The sequence below is a fragment of the Hylobates moloch genome, unplaced genomic scaffold, assembly GCF_009828535.3.
Source record: "Hylobates moloch isolate HMO894 unplaced genomic scaffold, HMol_V3 SCAFFOLD_22, whole genome shotgun sequence".
Taxonomy (NCBI): Eukaryota; Metazoa; Chordata; class Mammalia; order Primates; family Hylobatidae; genus Hylobates; species Hylobates moloch.
This window is the reverse complement of record NW_026652297.1, coordinates 27,134,368-27,148,345: the sequence shown is the minus strand read 5'-3', so window position 1 is coordinate 27,148,345 and position 13,978 is coordinate 27,134,368. Positions and strand designations below refer to the sequence as shown.

The 13,978-nt window shown below is 43.4% G+C and overlaps 1 protein-coding gene across 5 annotated transcripts in view; it reads right to left on the bottom strand.

Moving 5' to 3' along the window:
- Window positions 1-13,978, bottom strand: part of PIWIL2 (piwi like RNA-mediated gene silencing 2) — an 87,370-nt gene that overhangs the window by 27,118 nt on the left and 46,274 nt on the right. For 4 of the 5 annotated variants that reach the window (XM_058433438.1, XM_032143552.2, XM_032143555.2 and 1 more), the window contains 6 exons: window positions 12,451-12,564; window positions 11,219-11,407; window positions 8,081-8,182; window positions 7,363-7,479; window positions 6,177-6,265; window positions 4,237-4,342 (listed from right to left, as the gene is read on the bottom strand). In XM_058433438.1, coding sequence (XP_058289421.1) covers window positions 4,237-4,342; window positions 6,177-6,265; window positions 7,363-7,479; window positions 8,081-8,182; window positions 11,219-11,407; window positions 12,451-12,564 — 717 coding nt within the window. The remainder of the gene's footprint in view (window positions 1-4,236; window positions 4,343-6,176; window positions 6,266-7,362; window positions 7,480-8,080; window positions 8,183-11,218; window positions 11,408-12,450; window positions 12,565-13,978) is intronic. The other variant, XM_032143554.2, reaches the window with a different exon arrangement.

Sequence of the window (13,978 nt, the reverse complement as noted above, 5' to 3'; positions counted from 1 at the left end):
TGAGATCAGCCAGAGTTTGAGATCAGCCTGAGTTTGAGACCAGTCTGAGCAATATGGTGACCCTCTGTCTCTACAAAAAATACAAAAATTAGCTGGGTGTGGTGGTATGTGCCTGTAGTCCCAGCTACTTGGGAGGCTGAGGTGGGATGATCCCTTGAGCCCAGGAGGTTGAAGCTGCAGTGAGCTGAGATTGTGACTCTACACTCCAGCCCAGGCAACAGAGCAACCCTGTCTCAAAAAAAAAAAAAGGGAGGGGGGCGTGTATTCATCAAGCAAAAGCCTGCTTACAGAAAAAGGAGAAGAGCAAAATCAACTATTCAAGGAAAAGGATAAGACTATTTGGAAACATTTATGTAACACAGCTAGCAAGGCAAGATGTTAACAATGAGGGAAAACTGGATGAAGGATGTATGGGAACTCTATCCTCTATCCTATTTTCCAACTTTTATTCCAAAATAAAAAGTTTATTTACAAAAAAAAAAACCAAACAATATTTGGAAGCATTTTATTATTGCATGTGAGTCCAGAGGACAAGTGAGAGATTTAGAATGGAGAAAATGGGCTTTGGACTAGCAAGCCCTGATGCAAAATGGGGCTGAACATGTGTAAGGTTGCAACTGTTTGGAGGTGTTGGAACTTCCGGTGGTTACTGCCATTCCTAGGGGAAGATATTAATAAAACTGGGGAGTCCAGAGGTAGTCAGAATCTTAGAACCCCAAAGCAAATTTGTTGAGGCTGCTGAGTCAGGATAAGCTCTGGGAGAGGCATGATCAAAATCGTTTATTTTTTATTTTATTTGTTTTAGAGACAGGCTCTGTCAACCGGGCTGGCATGATCATAGCTCACTGGAGCACTGGACTCCTAGGCTTAAGGGATCCTCCCACCTCAGCCTCCTGAAGAACTGGGACTACAGGTGCATGCCACCAAGCCTGGCTTATTTTTTCAATTTTTTTGTAGAGATGAGGTCTTCATTTTGCAAAACAGTTCAAATACAAAGATTCCTTCCACTAGGTGCAGAACAATTGGGGAAATGGCAAAAGCTGGCATAGGACTAAGCCAATAATGAGGACCTGAATCAAATGAAATCTTTTGGCCAGGCACAGTGGCTCATGCCCATAATCCCAGCACTTTGGGAGGCTGAGGTGGGAGCATCGCTTGAGCCCAGGAGTTCAAGACCAGTCTGGGCAAAATAGCAAGACCTCATTTCTACTAAAAATTTTTAACAATTAGCCAGGCGTAGTGGCACATGCCTGTAGTCCCTGCTACTCTGAAGGCTGAGGCAGAGCAAGAACATGTCTCAAAAAAAAAAAAATTATTTTGATTCAGAAAACATTTATATTTAGATAAGCCAGTTTTATTCTAGATTTAAAAACAGATTTATTTTTTCTTTGACCTGGTTCTATGGAATTTAATAAATACTTAAGTTCATAGTTCAGATAAACAAACAGAGACCAAAACAAACTGTTATTTGACTTAGAATAGAGTTCTGATACTAGAAATTCAATGTAAATCACCAGGAGGAGTGTCAGCTTAGTAGTGTAAGAGATGGAAAAGGAATCAAGACAGCCCCTGTGCTTGTAGCAGACTGCACTTTTACAAAATAGCCACAGTGGCCAGGCACGGTGGCTCACGCCAGTAATCCCAGCACTCTGAGAGGCTGAGGGGGCGTGGATCACCTGAGGTCAGGAGTTTGAGACCAGCCTGGCCAACGTGGCAAAACCCCATCTCTACTAAAAATACAAAAAAATTAGCCAGGTGTGGTGGCGGGCACCTGTAATCCCAGCTACTTGGGAGGCTGAGGCAGGAGAATTGCTTGAACCCGGGAGGCGGAGGCTGCAGTGAGCCCAGATTGTGCCATTGCACTCCAGCCTGGGCAACAAGAGTGAAATTCCATCTCAAAAAAAGAAGAAAAGAAAATAGCCACAGCAGGCCAGGCACGGTGGCTCACGCCTATAATCTCAGCACTGTGAGAGGCTGAGGCGGGCGGATCACTTGAGATTAAGAGTTCGAGACCAGCCCAGCCTGGCCAACATGACAAAACCCCGTCTCTACTAAAAATGCAAAAAAAAAATTAGCTGGGTCTTGTGGCACATGCAGGTAATCCCAGCTACTCGGGAGGCTGAGGCAGGTGAATTGGCTTGAATCCAGGGAGCAGATGGAGGTTGTGGTGAGCCGAGATCGCGCCACTGTACTCCAGCCTGGGTTACAGACTGAGACTCTGTCTCAAAAAAAAAAAAAAAAAAAAAAAAGCCGGGCACAGCGGCTCACACCTGTAACCCTAGCACTTTGGGAGGCTGAGAAGGGTGGATCATGAGGTCAGGAGTTCAAGAACAGCCTGGCCAAGATGCTGAAACCCTGTCTCTACTAAAAACACAAAAATTAGCCAGGTGTGGTGTCACATGCCTATAATCCCAGCTATTCAGAAGGCTGAGGCAGGAGGATCGCTTGAGCCTGGGAGGCAGAGGTTGCAGTTAGCCGAGATCATGCCACTGCACTCCAGCCTGGGCAACCAGAGTGAGACCCTGTCTCAAAAAAAGAAAATAGCCACAGCAATATCTCTGGTGCCACATGTTCTTTCAGACCCTTGCCACCCTTGGATTAGAAGGTGGAATCAGCTGCCCTCCCCTCAAAGCTGGGTGGGACTTTGTGACTCCTCGGACAATTAGAATGCAGCAGAAGTTATACCGTATTACTTCCACAGTTAAGGCATAAAATGCAGCATGACTTCCACCGGCACTCTGTCTTATGGAATGTTCAGGCTTTGAATCCAGCCAGCATGCAAGGAGGAGGCCCAAAGAGCCCATGTGAAAAGACCATACAACAAGGCCCACATGGAGAACTGGAGCCCGCTGCTGTGCCTTGTCCAGTTCCTGATTGTGAACATCAAACTTGCTCATTTCATGCCACTAAGTTTCAGGGTAATTTGTTACATAGCCATCCATAACCAGTGTTCAAGTAATTTACAACCCAGTGGGATGGATAAATAAGGATACAACCCAGTGGGATGGATAAATAACAAATATAAGGCAGCTTAGGGATGGAGCAGTGAGGGAAGAAGGGAAAAGGCTTCACAGATAGGTCTTAGAAGACAGATCAAACTTCGAAGGAAAACAGTTACAACAACAACAACAAAAAGGAAAGTCTGGTAGAACTTGGTGACTCAGTAGCATAACATATGGATCTTGCTGGAGACAGACTTTAAAAAAAATAACCTCTCATAACTGAACAGTATTAAAGTATTTGCAGGATGCTGTAGGAAACATTATTCTATAAAGAGACAAGGTGGAGCCTTAGAGACTGAGTTCAATCATATGAAATTATTACATTTCTTGCTACTTAGCCTCTATGCAAAGGTTAAGGTCTAACCCTGACCCTAAGAAATGAAAGGCACTTATCAGTGCTTCCTTTGATGTACTGGCCAAGGCAGAAATCAGTACCTTGCTTGCTCACTGTTCTAGATCCAGTATCAGCTTAATTATAGCAATCCTCCATGGTTAGCATTCTTTAGAGTTCGAGGGATGATTTATAAGGAGGCATTTGTCTTGAACCAAAATGAAAAGAGCCAGCGCCTAATAAGTTATAAAAAGCTGAGTACACTCATAAGCTGCTTTAATTGCTGAAACTTATCCCCAACTTCCCCAATAAAGGCATGAAGATTAAGTCTAGTGACATCAGGCTGACAACCTGAGAAATAATTATTACTTACTAAACCAAATGAAAGCATTTAGCTCTTTAAGCTGATCTGTACAAGCTGAAGCCTGAAAGGAGGAGCTCTGAGCTGCCTGCTCAGCAGCAGCTGTTTAGGAGACTCACCTTTGATTTGAGATCCCTCTCACCACATCAGACTTCCTGTAAAGTGTTCACATAGGTAATCCTTAAAAACCCAGAAACTTAGCCAGGAGTGGTGACTCACAGCTGTAATCCCAACACTTTGGGAGGCCCAGGCAGGCAGATCACCTGAGGTCAGAAGTTCGAAACCAGCCCGGCCAACATGGTGAAACCCCAACTCTACTAAAAATACAGAAATTAGCTGGGTGTGCTGATGTGTGCCTGTAATCCCAGGTACTTGGGAGGCTGAGGCAGGAGAACCGCTTGAACCCAGGAGGCAGAGGTTGCAGTGAACAGAGATCGCACCACTGCACTCCAGCCTGGGCGACAAGAGTGAGACTCTGTCTCAAAAAATAAAAATAAAACAACAAAAATCCCCAGAAGCCTGAGAATTTCTGTTCTCCTCACCTCATAAAACTTTTTTAAGGAGCCCACGAGGCATAGCTTCAGGCTGTCCACAATCTCCTGATGCGGCATCTGGAACACCACCCGGGAATACCATTTTGTGAGGGTGCTAGGGTCAGGGTGAGCACAGAGACAGAGAAAGGAAGATGAACAAATGCTTGAAGGGGACAGCCTATGGCTTGTGTCAGTAACACAGGTTTCTCTATGAATCAATCCAAAAACAAATACCTAGAAAATGCATCTATGTTATATGTAAGAACAAGTACCGACATGGGGAAAAGATATATTTAAGTCACATGCAGAACATAAAAATGTGTAATTGTGGCTGAGCGCGGTGGCTCATGCCTGTAATCTCACCACTTTCGGAGGCCAAGGCGGACAGATCACAAGGTCAGGAGATCGAGACCATCCTGGCTAACACGGTAAAACCCCGTCTCTACTAAAAATACAAAAAAATTAGCCAGGCATGGTGACAGGCACCTGTAGTCCCAGCTACTTGGGAGTCTGAGGCAGGAGAATGGTGTGAACCCGGGAGGCGGAGCTTGCAGTGAGCTGAGATTGTGCCATTGCATTCCAGCCTGGGAGACAGAGTGAGACTCTGTCTCAAAAATAAATAAATAAATAAATAAAGTGTAATTGTGGATATTTCCTACAAAAAGTGCTCCAACAGAAAACATTTAACAACTTAAGATACCCACCAAGAGAGGATTGGTTAAATAATGATACACAGAATAAATTCTGTGCAGCAGTTGAGTTGGTCGAGATTTATTTGTAATGATACAGGAAAATGTACAGTTTAAGTGCATATTAAGCTAAGGAATAGTATGCCTAGCAATATCCCATTTGTACAAATATATATATATATATGTGTGTGTGTGTTTCAGAGATATATATCAGATGTATGTGTTAATATACGCATAGAAGAGAATCTGAAAGTATATATACATCGAACCTTTGGCAGCTGTTAATATGAATAAAAGCGGGACCCTGAGGAATTCTCACTTTCTAAATTTCTGCAGATATTTGGGATGAGCATGCCTTATTTTTACAGTTGGAACAAACAATCAAAAAAACCTCATTTCTGGGGGAAAAATGCCAACAACAAGGCAGCACAGCCCCAGCCTTGGAGGAGGCCGCTCTTCAGCTGGGAAGCACATTCACATCCGTGCCAAGTTTGTTAAATAAGCTGCAAAGCCAGGTGCGCGCTCATGCCTGTAATCCCAGCACTTTGGGAGACCGAGGCAGGTGGATCACTTGAGCCCAGGAGTTCGAGACCAGCCTGGGCAAAATGGTGAAACCTTGTCTCTACAAAAATTAGCTGGGTATGGCGGCGCATGCTTGTGGTCCCAGCTACTCGGGAGGCTGAGGTGGGAGGATCACCAAAACCCAGGGAAGTTGAGGTTGCAGTGAGCTGTGATCACGCCACTGCACTCCAGTGCAGAGTAAATCCCAGTCTCAAAAAAAAAAAAAAGTTGCATAAACAAATTTCATAGCCGGGCATGATGGCTCATGCCTGTAATCCCAGCACTTTGGGAGGCTGAGGTGGGCGGATCACCTGAGGTTAGGAGTTCAAGACCAGCCTGGCCAATATGGTGAAACGCTGTCTCTACTAAAAATACAAAAATTAGCCTGGCATGGTGGTGCGCACCTGTAATCCCAGCTACTGGGGAGGCTGAGGCAGGAGAATCACTGGAACCCAGAAGATGGAGGTTGCAGTGAGCTGAGATAACACCGCTGCACTCCAGCGTGGGTGACAGAGGGAGACTCCATTTCCAAAAAAAAAAAAAAAAAAAAAAAAAATTTTTACATGAAGATAGAGGAAGAAAATGTTTAGAAATCTTTATACTGTAATACATAATGCTAAAAAGATTTGCTGGATTTATAATAAGATTAGGCACTAAAATGAAATAATCAAACAAGATGGGACTGTGAGCAGTACTTACAGATTGATGCTTGCCACGAAGCCAACCACGGAGCGCATGCCTCTACTGGGGTCATGGTAAACATCCATCCCGATCACCATTAACTGTTTCTAGTTTAGAAAACAAAAACAAAAACCAAACCCCAGACCTGAGCAATGCATTGCTCCATTTTTAATTACTGTATGAATCCCAAAGCAACCTCCCCTTACTGTTTATATGTGAAAGTAAGTTCTGGGAAAGAAAAAAAAAGATAGCAACCAACTTGACATTTTTTAAACACAATAAGCACAGTTAAGATCTAGATCAGGGATCAGCAAAGGACTAAAGGGTGAATAACTTAGACTTTGTGAGACTTATGATTTCTGTAAGAAACCACAGGTTGAGCATTCCCAAATCTGAAAAGCTTTTGAGCACCGACATGACACTCAAAGAGTTTCAGATTTTGGAGTGTTTCAGATTGTAGATTTTTGAATTTGGGATGCAAGCAAATGTCCCCAAACCCCCAGAAATCTAAAATACAAAATGCTTCTGGTCCCAAGTATTTCAGAAAAAGCATTCTTGACCTTTATTTAATTCTGTCTGCTTAACACAAAAGTAGTCATGGACAGTATGAAAAGGAGTATGGCTGTATTCCAGTGAAATTTTATTTAAAGACACTGAAAACTCACTTCATATAATTTTCATGTGTCATGGAATAATCATCTTAGTTTTATTTTTTTCGCCATTTAAAAACATAAAAACCAGGCTGGGCATGGTGGCTCACACCTGTAATCCCAGCATTTTGGAAGGCTGAGGTGGGCAGATCACCAGGTCAGGAGTTTGAGACCAGCCTGGCCAACATGGTGAAATCCCATCTGTACTAAAAATACAAAAATTAGCTGGGTGTATGGTGGCGGGCGCCTGTAATCCCAGCTACTCAGGAGGCTGAGGTAGGAGAATTGCTTGAACCTGGGAGGCGGAGGTTGCAGTGAGCCGAGATCGTGCCATTGCACTCCAGCCTGGGCGACAAGAACAAGAATCCGTCTCAAAAACACAAAAAACAAAAAACAAACATAAAACCCATTCTTAGATAATGGGCTGAAGAGGCAGGGAGCCATTTAGACTATTGAGTAAGTGTTGAGAAGAAGTATAACGAATAAGGAAAAACAGGAAAACAGCTTGGAGGATTCTCTGGAGAGGCAAACTGAACCATCTCGGCATCACTCACCAGAGGAATATCCACTCCCCAGAGCTCACCACCCAATTTACAGTTAATCTGAAGTAAAATCTTCTGGGCCACACTCCGAAGCCTGGTGGGCTGACCAATGGTTCGAACATTGACAACCTATAATGAAGAGACCAAAAGGTGTCAGGAGAAGCAGGTCACTATCAACCTCTCAGAAAATCTGAACTCTGAAGTAAACACTACATTTGTTTAAGAAACTCAAGTTAGAAGATAACACATTTCGCATTAATAATTCTAATTCTAGGGTTTCTAGGCATGCATGCACATGGGCAAAATACAACGCGCGCGACACACACCCACACACAAAACACAAACCCAAAACAAAATAAAACCAACAAATGAAAACTTTCAAAAGGATCTCACACAGAGTGGAATGCTTTTTTAACTCCCATGGGAAAAATAGCTTTCCCCTTTCAGAATGAAGCCTATATTCACTCTCAGAACTCAGTCATATGAAACCACCTGGTGACTCAACCTCGGAACAAGCGAAATTGTTCATTTGGAAGCACGAGGGCAGCTTATGAAGAGCAATCTACTCTTTGCCAGGTTGCTCTAATCAGGAGAACCTTTCACCAGAAGGCTCTGCACATACTGGCTTCTAACATCTACTTTAGTCTTTGTGAACACACATATCCCTCTTTTCAAGCCTCAGGGGAGGCGAGAGGTGCCATCTGTGCCTCCTGCCCCAACACCCACTCACCTGGGAGGGCACTGGGGACTGCACACAGCACAGCTTCTTGATGGCCCCATAGAGATCATCACGTGTGCCCATGATGATGCAAACAACCATCTGTATCTTTCCCTTAAGGAGATAAGGTATATACAAGTCAGGCTGTGGAGCTCTCTGGGGACTTTTACAGGACTCTAGTTTGCAGTATTCTGAGTATGCAAAGCCATAGGACCTTTAAGGAAGACAGGGAACTGAAATAAAGAGGGTGGACATTCCAACCAGAACAAGGTCCTTGGAGCTGAATTAGCATTCTTTGGCTCAGGGCTGTTCTGTATAGTTAGGTAATATGTTACTATTAATTACCCAGAGCTGGCCCTGATTACCAAAAGAGTTATCTATTAGGAGACTCAGATGGCTGGAAAACGACCAGGTTTGAATGCAGGCAAGGTTTACATTACTTGCTGCTTCCAATTCAGTATAACGTTTTTTACTACTCTCTTTGGTTTACTAAACAACTTATTACACTCATACCACAGAACTTTAACCAAGGAAACGGGGAATGCAATACTACAAGAAAGCATTCAGAACTAAATGCAAACTGGAATGAAGCTATTGCCAAATCCATAAGCAGCCACTCCTAACTCTCTGGTGAAGAGACAAAATGATATTGCCCGCAGCACAGCACATGTCGGTATCATCTATTCCTCACTGCTGAAGGGATCCAATATTGAAAAAAGAGGACCTTTCAAAGGCTGAATAAAGAAAAGCAGCATTCAAGTGAAAGAAGGTTGCCAACCCTTTACACCAGAAACTGCTACAAATGGTAAATCAGTGGTACCCCGCTCCAAATTGAGATTGGTGTAATGTTAAGACTGTTCAGAGGACACATTCAGCAATGACACCAAAGCATTTCCAAGGGCATGAGAACAGAGCTGCGCACTGGGAGCCTATGGACTGGACATGGCAAACAGGTGCGTTTTTCTCAGGCCCTACAATGACTTAAAAGTTTTTGTTTGTTTAAATTAACATTTAAACATAGGAAGATACACACATTTGCAATTCCAGGTTTTTGGCCTTTATCAACAAACAAGCACATTAAGAATCATTTTGGCAATCCTGGGTTTGTATCTCCAGTCACAGGAGTTACCCTCTTTAGTTCATTTCACTCCCCTCCTGGCCCACTTCACTCATTTATACTCCTTATCAGGCTCCTGGAGACATATGAGTTTGTGATTCCTCATAGAGATGATAATGGAATGCCTTAAAGACGAACAGAGAGAGAGCAAGGCCGCTATAAGTTGGTTAGCGATATGAATGAAATTCACATCCACGCCACATGAAAACTGTCAGTTGTACCCTCTCAAAAGGGAACATAAGAAGTTGTGAAATGGGGGAGCTGATGTACTGGGCTGGGTTATTCTTTTGAAAGCAGAGCAGAACTTATCTACAATCAGGTCTGAGGGAGGCCATGGTAGAGTATGACAGGCATGGTAGATCAGGATGGAATTACAAAGAGAATGCACAGGCTGGGTGCAGTGGCTCACACCTGTAATCCCAGCACTTTGGGAGGTGGAGGTGGAAGGACTGATTGAGGTTGGGAGTTTGAGATCAGCCTGGGCAACAGAAGGAGACCCCAACTCTACAAAAAATTTAAAAATTAGCCAGGAGTGGTGATGCACGTGTACAGCTGCAGCTACTCAGAAGGCTGAGGCAGGAGGATCCCTTGAGCCCTCAAGTTTGAGGTTACAGTCAGCTATGATCATGCCACTGTACTTTAGCCTGAGCAACAGAGCCAAGACCTTGTGTCTACAAAAAGAGAGAGAGAAACACACCAAAGAAAGAACACCAGTGTGCTGTTGTGAATGATACACCAAGAGTGCCGGATCAAAAACAGAATGCTGCTGGGCATGGTGACTCACGTTTGTAATCTCACTGCTTTGGGAGGTTGAGGAGGCAGAATCATTTGGGGCCAGAAGTTCGAGACCAGCCTGGGCAACATAGTGAAACCCTGTCTCTGTAATTTTTTTTTTCTTTTAATTAGCCAGGTGTGATGGCCCACGCCTGTAGTTCCAGCTACTTGGAAGGCTGAGGCGGGAGGATTGCTTGAGCCCAGGAGTATGAGGCAACAATGAGCTAAGATCGCACCAGTGTACTCCAGCATGGGTGACAGAGTAAAATCCTATCTCTCTAATTTTTTTTTTTTTTTGGAGAAAAGGTCTCACTCTGTTGCCCAAGTTGGAGTAAAGTGGCATGATCATACCTCACTGCAGCCTCAACCTCCCCAGACTCAGGTGATTCTCCCACCTCAGCCTCCTGAGTAGCTGGTACTATAGGTGCATGCCACCACACCCAGCTAATTTTTAGATTTTTTGTAGAGACAGGGTTTTGCCATGTTGCCCAGGCTGGTCTCAAACTCCTAGGCTCAAGCAACCCGCCCACCTCAGCATCCCAACGTGCTGGAATTCCAGGCATGAGCCACTGTGTGCCCAGCTGACCTAATTTCTTAAAAAAAAATTTAAAAAAAGAACTCTATGATGCCAAGATGATTGAATTCTAGGACTGAACTCACCAGAACAATTTACCAGAATCTTCAATTCAAGGGCTAATTACTTCCAAAAGCCTTCCCCTTGCTTTTTTCTCTCCCTGTTCCTCTTGTTCTATTTTATTTACAAACAGATAAGAACTGAAAAGCCTGAATAACTAAGTTGTGAGTGCTATGACCTGGCCAGCTCTAGTGTTCCTGATCAGTCCATCAGGACCCAATCAATGGGCCATCTGCCAAGTTCATCACCAGAGTAATTTTAATCTTGAACCAGGCCAGACTGAGGCAGCTCAGTAATGAATCGTGCAAGATGGCACCTAACCCAAGCTGCTGCTTTCTGAGCACAACATATTCTATAGATAATGAACCACAGTAAAGTCAGCTATTCTCTCAGCCAGCTACATGAGAAAAAGAAGACTAGAGTAAGTGAGGGTGCCAACATAGAGTGAGAGAAACAAAATTAACCAAAGGGCATAAAGAACACTTTTCAATCAGTATTTCATGCGCACATGGGTAAGACAAGTTCTGGAGCATCATCAACAGCAGACTGATAACCATGAAAAATTAAAATTATTTAAGTAATTTAAAATGGATATCCTATAAATTTATCTGAATTACATTTTTACCTCAGCTCCTAACGTGGATTGAATGGTTCTGACATAGGTCTCTATTCGGTCATCCTTTAGTTCAACCCAGGCCGGTGGGCTCATACGCATGCCAATAGGGCCAGATATCTTCTCCAACATGTTGACCAGTTCTCGAGCCTGATCCATTGCTCTCTTTGGGTAAAAAAGTGCCCAGAAATGCATGGGGATCTAGGAACAACCACAAGCTACTTTTAGTATTTCTCACAATTTAAATATCCCAAATTCATACTTAAGATTTCATTCTAGAGAATAAATTACTTTTCACTCTCATTGCTTGAATCCTGTCTTATCTAACTCCTGTATTAACATGAACGTACATGATAAGAAAACTGTGGTATAGTCTCAAAATGGAATGTTATACAGTAATGAGAATGGAAGAGCAACAACCACACCTAACAACAGGATGAAACTCACCAACACAAATTTAAGAAAAGAAGCCAGACACAGAAGAATATATAATCTATGATTCCATGTATACATAAAGTACAGAAACTGGTAAAACCAATCTGTGCTGTGAGAAGTCAGGACAGTGGTTATACTGGGTGTGTGAGGGGTAAGGGATAGGCAGTAACTGGGAGAATGGAGGGGGCTTCTGGAGTGCTGGTAAAGTTCTGCGTCTTAACCCTTGGTGTGGATTACACAGGTCTATTTAATTAAAAAAGAAAACTCAACAAGTTATACCTTTGTAAGTGTGCTTTTCATTTATATTTCAATAAAACATTTAAAAACATGCATTTTATATATCTGTTTTTATATATCTGGCCATGAAGTCCATGTTGGTCAAAAACACTGAGAAGTAATTATACACCATTTTGTACTTTGATACAAATAGCTAGTGTATTATTAGTTCCCTAGGTGAGGTACTGTTTTAATCTAATTTAACTTTTTTCACGGATACAAATACCCTCTAGAGACTCCCAGGGAAAAAGAGCGGGAAAAGAGAAAGAAAGAAGGGAGAGTGGGTAACAGGTTGGCACTATGTGAATTACCATAGCAATTTATTTCCTTTTCCTAAGTCTATGGTCAGGCAAAGGGCTTACCTCTAACAACTCATCAACTGCTCTGTTTGAAGGATCCCTGGTTAGTAGGTAATTCAGAATGGGGATTCAATTGGTACTTTCCCTCAAAAAAGAGGACTCTAGATCATTCCTGCTTCCTAATTTCCACACTTTGGGGAATACTGGTCCTCTATCACTTCAAAAATCACTTACAGTCAAGATGGACGGGTCTCTGGTTACTTCCTTAACCCAGTTTAGTTCCTGAGATGTGATAAACGAAGTATTTTTTAAGTTAATTCTTTCCATTGGTAGAACACGTCCTTCAATCTAAACAGAAAATAAACCATCTATGACATGAGTCTTTTCAAACACTATTTAGAAAAACATTGCTACTGCTCTATGAGGCCTGCTCAGCTCCACCATAGACACTTGTCCCTGTTAGAACTTTTGAGACTAGCAGAATAATAAAGCTTCTAGCAGTGAAAGTCCCTGTCAATAAAAACCTACATTTATATGGGTAAAATTATTATAGGTACTAGTCTTTCATTATTGAAGCTTCCACATGGTATCCTAAGAAAGGGATTTGAAAACATTGTCTATTTAGAACCACTGAATAAAGGAAAACAATCTTTAAAAAATATTTTAAAGGGGCCGGGCACCATGGCTCACGCGTGTAATCCCAGCACTTAGGGAGACCGAGGAGGGCAGATTACTTGAGGTCAGGAGTTTGACATCAGCCTGGCCAACATGGTGAAACCCTGTCTCTACTAAAAATACAAAAATTAGCTGGGTGTGGTGGCACATGCCTGTAGTCCACAGCTACTTGGGAGGCTGAGGCAGGAGATTTACTTGAATCCGGGAGGAGGTTGCAGTGAGTTGAGATCACGCCACTGCACTCCAGCCTGGGTGACAGGGCAAGACTGTCTCAAAAAAATTTTTTTTAATAAATAAATAAAAGTATTAAAAACATAAATGTCCCTAAATTATTTTACCTTCACAAATTGGACTTAAGAAAATAAACAAGGGGAGGCCGGGTGCGGTGGCTCACGCCTGTAATCCCAGCACTTTGGGAGGCCAAGGCGGGTGGAGCACAAGCTCAGCAGATCGAGACCATCCTGGCTAATATGGTGAAACCCCGCCTCTACTAAAAATATAAAAAATTAGCCGGGCGTGGTGGCGGGTGCTTGTAGTCCCAGCTACTCGGGAGGCTGAGGCAGGAGAATGGCATGATCCTGGGAGGCGGAACTTGCAGTGAGCCAAGATTGTGCCACTGCACTCCAGCCTGGGTAACAGAGCAAGACTCCGTCTCAAAAAAAAAAAGAAAATAAACAAGGGGGCCGGGTGCGGTGGCCAATGCCTGTAATCACAGCACTTTGGGAGGCCGAGGCAGGTGGATCACGAGGTCAGGAGTTCAAGACCAGCCTGGCCAAGATGGTGAAACCCCGTCTCTACTAAAAATACAAAAATTAGCCGGAGTGGTGGCATGTGCTTGTAATCCCAGCTACTTGGGAAGCTGAGGCAGGAGAATCACTTGAACCTGGGAGGTGGAGGTTGCAGTGAGCCAAGACTGCGCCATTACACTCCAGCCTGGCCAACAAGAATGAAACCCTGTCTTAAAAAAACAGAAAAAAGAAAATAAACAAGGGCTAGCATGGTGGCTCACACCTGTAATCCTAACACTTTGGGAGGCTGAGGTAGGCGGATCACTTGAGGTCAGGAGCTCGAGAGACGAGCCATGGCA